The following is a 7796-nucleotide window of genomic DNA, read 5'->3' as shown; positions in this document are numbered from 1 at the left end:
AACTTCTAATTGAGATATTCATACACTTGGAAATCTTTATGTTTTTGTTTATTGTTTGACGTCGCACTCATCAATAATCCATCTGTATGACGTTAGTCTGTAAATAACAACTTCTGGATCAGACAGTCCAGTCATTGACAGCACAAGCATCGATCTACACAATTGTCATACAATGACATGCATCAACCAAGTCAGCGAGCATGACCATCCAGTCCCGCCAGTCACCTCTTACGATAAGCATGGGTTGCTGAAGACCAATTTTAACCAAGACCTTTAAATCTTTACATGGAAGTACTGAGAACAAAACAGATTCATATTAAGAAGAATAATTTTATTGCATTAACAAACAATCATAGCACTATCTGTACCATACACTAACATGAATGCCAGGTCTTGTCCAAAATCTCAGTAAAGTAAATTTCCAATTTAGATTGTAAACTGTAATGTGGTGAAAGAACATTTGAACCTACTTTGGATTTGATGGAAAACTAGCTCATAGACATTCCAGTAATCAATTGAAAACATTTACATTCACAGACAGCAATTCACCATCTTGTTTAATAAATTTCATACATCACACATCGATACATTACCATCTGTGGGGTAACAGACACAACCAATACGACTGGCCTCATTTCAGAATGAGCAGATAATTGCATAAGACACATGTACTTTTCAACATTATCTACAGTGTTTCAGATATACTGATAAATGCCAAATTACATTAAACCATGTATGTGTAATACTAGTATACATATTTTGAGAATAAATACAATGTGTCATATCCATATTTAAATCTGTAACTAATTTTCTGTACCTATTTCAATCAGGGTTGTAATTACAAGCTACAAGCTGTTACAAGGCCCCTTTGACTTTCAGTCCTAATTTTAACGACTACGGTCATACATCAGTGTATTGATATCACTGTATTAATATACAAAAGTGCATGTATCTTCTGTGGTATATCATGTTTACTTCATGAGACAATACAGTGCAATAATAAATATAGTTTGTCTGTACAGAACAAACATAAAAATGTCTATTTACACAACAACATATGTCAACAATGTACATTTTCTGTATCAGGTCTCATTGTGTACACTATGGAGGAGTATTCGTCTTGTTTTGTTCAGCATGATTGTACACATAAAGGTTCTTAGCACTAGCTAAAGGTCTCTACATTAGCACCTTTTTTAATGAATTGGGGTTTGACGGGATCTGAGCAAAAGTCTTCATTTGCACCATGGAAGCCCCATAATAACAGTTTTACGATGGTTGAAAAAGTATGCAGTAAAATATTCATGTCAAGCACTATTAAAGTTCATTCTAATGTCTTTCATAACTTCTTTTTGTTATATTAAAGACTACCACTCACATACTGGATACCTCATCTCAAAGTATGATCATGACCAAAATTCAAATCTCGCTCAACCATTGGGTACACACAATCATGGTACAATGAAAATTACTCTCCCTCTTAATTCATTTCCAAAATCTAAGTGTTTTAAATTTGTACCGGAAATGAGTCAATCATGCAAAATCATTTGTGACAAAAACACAACCTAAATGATTCTATCTTGTACAAGAAACTTGTAAATTAACAAAATCATCTGTGCAATCTTTAATAATAATAATAATACATATGTCAAATGATATTGCAAGCAGTCACTGGTGTATAAATGGGTATATCCCCCATTCCTGTGACACTGTGATAATGAATGATGCCAACCAGCAGGAATTTCTACACACGAAGCACTCCTGGACTATGTCTTTCATTTGTTAGTGAGACAAATGTACAGTTGCAACTGTATTAAAAGCAGTGACTTTCTTACACATTTCCTCAAACGTTTAAATTTACTCACTTCATAAACATTTCCAGTTGTAATAAATTACACACAACTGTTATCCACGCAACCACAATGACTAGGGTTCTTTTCAGTATGTTTATGATATGAAAACAGATGGATTCTTTAGAGAAGCATACATGGTTGAACCTTAATACTATCACATCGCTTACTTTGAGTTCATACTTCTTAGCTCTGAGAGTGAGGGATTCGAATCCTAGTTGGGATTCAACCCAACAAAAGTACTAGAAACTGTAGTTAACTGAGAAAGTGTAATCCCAATTATAACGTGTTACTTACTTTCCTCAGATCTGATAAAACCTTCATTGGTCACTTTCTCTGCTAATACCCAGACAGTTCATAAAAATACGTATGTGAAGGAGTAATAGATCTAATTCAAATAAGAGTGACACATGACTTCATGTAATGTTACGGGGACAAAGTTATCTTATTCATTTTACTACCTATCTACTTTAGACTAAATTAACTATGTAATGTAGGATTCCTCAAGTTTAAGAAGGTGCTCACAAATAGCTGAAGTTCACAAATGGGAATGTGGAAAATGAAAGACATAAGTGGATACTAGGGAGAACTTAGTCAATAAGTCCATCGGCTTTCAGATTGTTTGACATACAGACACCTGGTCTTGGTAGTGGTACAACAGCTCAATGACGCTGGGTTTTGTACATGCTTATAAGAACTGTGGGGACCTCAGTCAGTGCAGCAAGATATCGGGACATCAATAATCATACAACAAGCTCATGGCTTCTGCTGCCTTGCATCTCACTTGTGGGGATATATCCTTCAGCAGCAAAACAAGAGCTGAAATCACAACAAATGTAAAGACATTTATACTTCTTTCTGGACAGATGACCTATCTCTTACACACTCTTTATTATAGCTGGAGCTCATTAACACATGTAAAAATCAAAGCGAGATTCAGCCTGAAATGATACAGGGAATTGGGTTAATCAGTACTTTGAATAGTATTTCAATACTATATGACCACTTAGTGTGGTAGGAAATCCCAGTTATACAAGTATGCAGGTGAAGATATGAATACAGGTATGATGCTGACAAAGGATTCTAATTGAAGCAAATAATGGATTCAGACCCATAACAAGTGAATTCTGGTATGTGTTAGGCATCCAAAGACACTGTTCTTATGATCACTGTATGCTCTAACATACGACAATCATACTGCTTTGATCACTTTGTAGAACAGGGCTCTGATGTGATACAACAAAGTCTAATACTTTACTGAAATCTTCACAATAAATTCAAGACAGTGCAAGAAATGTGACAGTTTTTCCCCATTTAATTACACCAACTGTTTAAACATATTACCACTCCTGCTGCAGGCTCTGAACTAACATCATTGTCAGTTATCAACAGTGACTGTATCAGAAGAACAGTACCTGAACACACATGTTCCTTTGTGATGTTTCCTTGCTTCTCTTTTGGTAGATTACCCAGCATGAACCCTGGTGAGGAAGGGACAACCGTAACAATACCATACAGTCTGTCAATGCATGACAATGTGACTGAACATGTGAATACTGCTCACAGACAAGAGTTCATAGTTTGGGTGCATGTTGGATTTTAAATCATGACCACTGCATCCTGGTAGCAAAGAAAATAACACTGTGGAGATTTATGCCACATCAATGCATTAAAGTGTCTTATTTACTGAGTGACAGTAATGCCAGTAAAGCCTGTTCACTGAAATGACAGATGAGAATTACTAGTAGAACAAAATAAAGACATGAATAAGTGAGGGAATGATTTTACAATGCAGACATCACTGCAGCTTGTAAATAATCATCTGTGCTGTGGAAACTAATGCTTTTGCCACAACCAAAACTCAAAACTTTTGAGTAACAATGGCACAAAATTGGCCAGATCAGAGTTTTACCTCCTCATCACCCTCATTCAGCTTTTGTAAGAAGCAGTGGGCACTGTGACCCTTGTCTGCCTTGAATCTAAACCTACATAGCAGAAACTTCTCATATGGACAAATGTCAGTATATGTATACCTGCAAACATTGCAGCATTGCTTTTGATTTCATCCCAGTGGCTTTTGAAGAATGCAACGCAGCCCATCACATAGAAGTTGGTCTTTTCCGAAAAATCTTGAATCTATGTTAAAGAATCATCAAATCATAGTTAAAAACTTTGTCTTCATCAACAACCTAAACCCGCCTATGGAAAACTATTTATACATGGAAATGTATGTATATCCAGCATGGAAAGTCACATAACTTGGGCATGTACACAATTATCATCGTGGACAGGATTTTTGATTATCACATGGGGTCACATTTATTAAAAACAACTTTATCTTGGACACAAGCCATCATCCCAGTGCGTGTGACACAACCTGCCCTGTCATAGCCAGAGTAAGCGCTGCTGTCCAAAAACGATACAAAAGAACAGAATATTTAAGACTTGTATGTCATGACTGTTAAAAGACAATAATAACAGAAAAACCAAGAATATTAAAGGAGAGCAATAACTGTTTCATTTTTAAATGTATAATAGTGTTACCTGTAAATCTGGAAGGTGATATTAGTGAAAAAGTTGTGACTACCACTGGTACTACTTACAATAAGTTTGGACAAGTCATTCATGAATTCCCCATAGAAAAGATTTGCCTCCTCCAGAAGATGTTTCTGAAATTTGTCATTGACAGCCTCTGATCCTATCAGTGGCCCCAGCATCCGTAGGGCATACTTGCAAGCCTGGGAACACAGGGAAGTTCAAACAGTTTACAGGGTGTATCATATCATAATGATATGTTTTCTTACACAACACTACATATGAATACAGTGTGTACCAAGAATTTAGAATACAAATAAGGTACACAAAGGGAATTTGACAGAGTCACTACAAAACGTAGATACACAATGTATGCAATTTAATACAAAGTAAGAGTGATTGAGTTTAGTTTTACGCTGCTTTTAGCAATATTCCAGCAATATCACAGCTGAGGATACCAGAAATGGGCTTCACACATTGTACCCATGTGGGGAATAGAACCTTGGGCCTGCGGTGGGATGAGCGAACGCTTTAAACACTAGGCTACCCCACTGCTCAACAAAGACAGAATTTAGATCTTGTGATTAAGATTATCTCAAGCCCACAAACAAGATATGTCATGTAAAAGCCATTATCAAAATCTTGATTTATCATAGGTGCCTGTACCATTTGTTCCACAACCCTCCAAAATGTCGAAGGTAGAAAATTGTCTTTAAGTTCTTGAAAGGCATTTAGAAGTTGGACGAACATGAAAACATAACACGTTTTATGTATTACAACTTTTAATTCTTTATACAATGTTTCAGAGCTAATTCTTCCTCCTTCATCAGTTGAATGATGAAACTCCAGAATTAGCTCTGAAACATTGTATAAAGAATAAAAATAAGTTGTTATCCATAAAACATGTCACGTACTGAAACTTTCAGTTGTCTATGGCAAGACATAGCAGTCTGAACCATCTTAGATCTAAAAAGATGGTTCAGACTGCAATGTCTATGTGTGATCTCCCACTTTCAAATTTGAATTACACATGCTCACTGAACTTTTTTGTCACTTTCAATTCAACTGATAAAGACGACTTATACCAGAGCATCTTAACGTTGTGTTATTACTTGTGCTGCAATGAATACACTATGAGACAAATACAATGAGTTTTACGAATATATAGCAATAACAATGAATATTTAATAATATAATAATAATAATAATTTATGAATACTTTATGTTAAATAACAAGAAATTAAAATAACAAACTGGTCATTAATTACTTAAGTCAAAGGCGTAAAAACAATATATATGCATGTATATATATATACGTCTTTGATTAAGTTGAAACACTAAGATTTTCTATAAATCGAAAAAAGTAAAACATTGCAAGCATAGCTGTGTTTAGCCTAATGACAGTGACGTAAAGGGCCTTAGCAAAATAACACAAGTTCCGCTACTGTGTGGATTGGGTATATTCCACTTTGCATATATCACTAAGATGAACAACAAACTTGTTCCAAGTAAAAACACTGTCTTAAATATATTCTAAAATTCGATTCTAGTGACCAATAATGAATTGAATTCATGAAGGGATACGGTTTGATTCACGAATATTAGAGTGAATCATAACAACACTAGATGTTAAGTTATAAGTTTGGAGAGGTTGGTTTGGCCATTTTTTTATTCATTAATCTTAATTTGAGTGGGATGAAGGTAAAAGGGGTGATCATGATGTAGATTTGACATGGCTTCATATTGTAATGTGTACATCATTCTTGCTGCGCCACTACTTTAATGTTACTTGACAATTGCTATAAAAATCTCTCAACAATACTGACTCACTTGAGTATTTTTTAACACTGACAGCTGTACATGGGAATTAATTAAGCGATGATTTTTCTGTTTTATACAACACCTAATCAATCAAATTACAGACCACCTGTTACCAATTGATGTTGACTTTACAACTGCATGGAATACTCGGTATCCTCTCACAATTAGTAAGTGAGTGAGCGAGTTTAGTTTTACACCGGTTTTTGCAATATCTCAGCAAGATCATGGCTGGGGACACCAGAAATTCCCTTCACACATTGTACCCATGTTGATAATCAAACCCAGGTCTTCAGCATGACGAGCGAACCATTAGGCTACCCTTCTCACAATTAACCTCATAGGGGAATATACTCAACCTTTGTACTGAATGCAGATGCTCGAGTCTCACCTTCTTCACATCCGGTTCTGGATCATTCAGATGTAAGAGAAGACTGATGAAGTTACTGTGTATTTGTTCAAGGAAGGGTGCTCGAGACGGACCGTCTCCGAACCGGGACAGATTGCCAAACAGTATGAACGCCTGAGCACGTACTGCTGGTTTCTCCTGCAATAACAAACAAAAGACACAAAACTCATTTGAAATACCTACACAAGTCTTACAATAATGATGCCATGAAGTTGAAATTTCTTTCAATGTCTATAGTGAAAGACTGAAAACAGTATGTTCTCATTTTCAGAGAATATTAGTCTACTGTCAACATACACTTGTGATAATTTATATTTCTAACAACATAATGCAGCCAAATGAAGAAATACTAATAGTCAAAATTTCTGTCCAAACATGAAGGTCTCTTGGTATCACCAACATCTTTATCAGAATAATTGCAATACTGCCTAATCTGAAATAAAGCTCCCGAACATATTTAATGCAAAACAGTATATACAGTAGAACATGGTTATAGCGAACACGGATATAGCGTACAAACGGATATAGCGAACAAATTTAAAAGTCCCGTCAACAGTCCTTTATAATATCATTAAAATGATACGTGAATAACGAACTTGTGAGTAGCGAATTAACGGCTATAGCGAACTGATTTACTACCCCCAAGACCCAATTAACGACGTGATTAGCGAACTCACGCAGTGTCAGCTCAGCCACTTAGCGGTACAGTATACATCAATCTTGTTGGCGGTGAATCAACATTGTTTGATGGTCATTAATTAATTAACAAAACAAACATCGTGTTTAACCCATTCAACAACCGTTTTCGTTGACGAGGACGGTATCCATTGCCGTAGTATGATTGGCTGCCTTAGGTCACGTGTCTGATTTTGACCAATCACGATCCTTATAGCAGACTGTGGCGAAAAAGCGTCATTAGAAACCAATCTTCATCAATAAAATAGCTTTTTTTACAACTGTGAAAATACTCTCAGCGAGGGTACAGTGATATTGTTGATGTTCCAGAGCTGTCGAGCGATACCAGACACCACCGCGATTAAGCCTGCATGTTATTCATACGAAGCTTGAAAGCGGAGGTATTTCCGTTGTTGTGTCATGTTAGCGAGCGGAAAGCCTGATTACATAAAAATGAAAATATGAAAGAAAAAAAACGGGCATGTTATGACATGTCACAAATGGAAAAAAAA

General features: G+C 35.9%; 1 protein-coding gene across 1 annotated transcript in view; it reads right to left on the bottom strand.

Moving 5' to 3' along the window:
• Window positions 1–310: 310 nt before the first annotated feature.
• The window catches only part of LOC124267866 (maestro heat-like repeat-containing protein family member 1), a 67585-nt gene continuing 60099 nt past the window's right edge, over window positions 311–7796 (bottom strand). Inside the window, 5 exon segments of the mRNA XM_046702854.1 lie at window positions 311–2666; window positions 3263–3328; window positions 3881–3983; window positions 4451–4585; window positions 6592–6747. Coding sequence (XP_046558810.1) covers window positions 2584–2666; window positions 3263–3328; window positions 3881–3983; window positions 4451–4585; window positions 6592–6747 — 543 coding nt within the window. The 3' untranslated portion in view covers window positions 311–2583.

Source organism: Haliotis rubra, unplaced genomic scaffold (assembly GCF_003918875.1).
Source record: "Haliotis rubra isolate DU_JTF1 unplaced genomic scaffold, ASM391887v1 Scf1341, whole genome shotgun sequence".
NCBI lineage: Eukaryota > Metazoa > Mollusca > Gastropoda > Lepetellida > Haliotidae > Haliotis > Haliotis rubra.
Note: the sequence above shows the minus strand (reverse complement) of the source record. Positions and strands in the feature narration are given on the sequence as shown.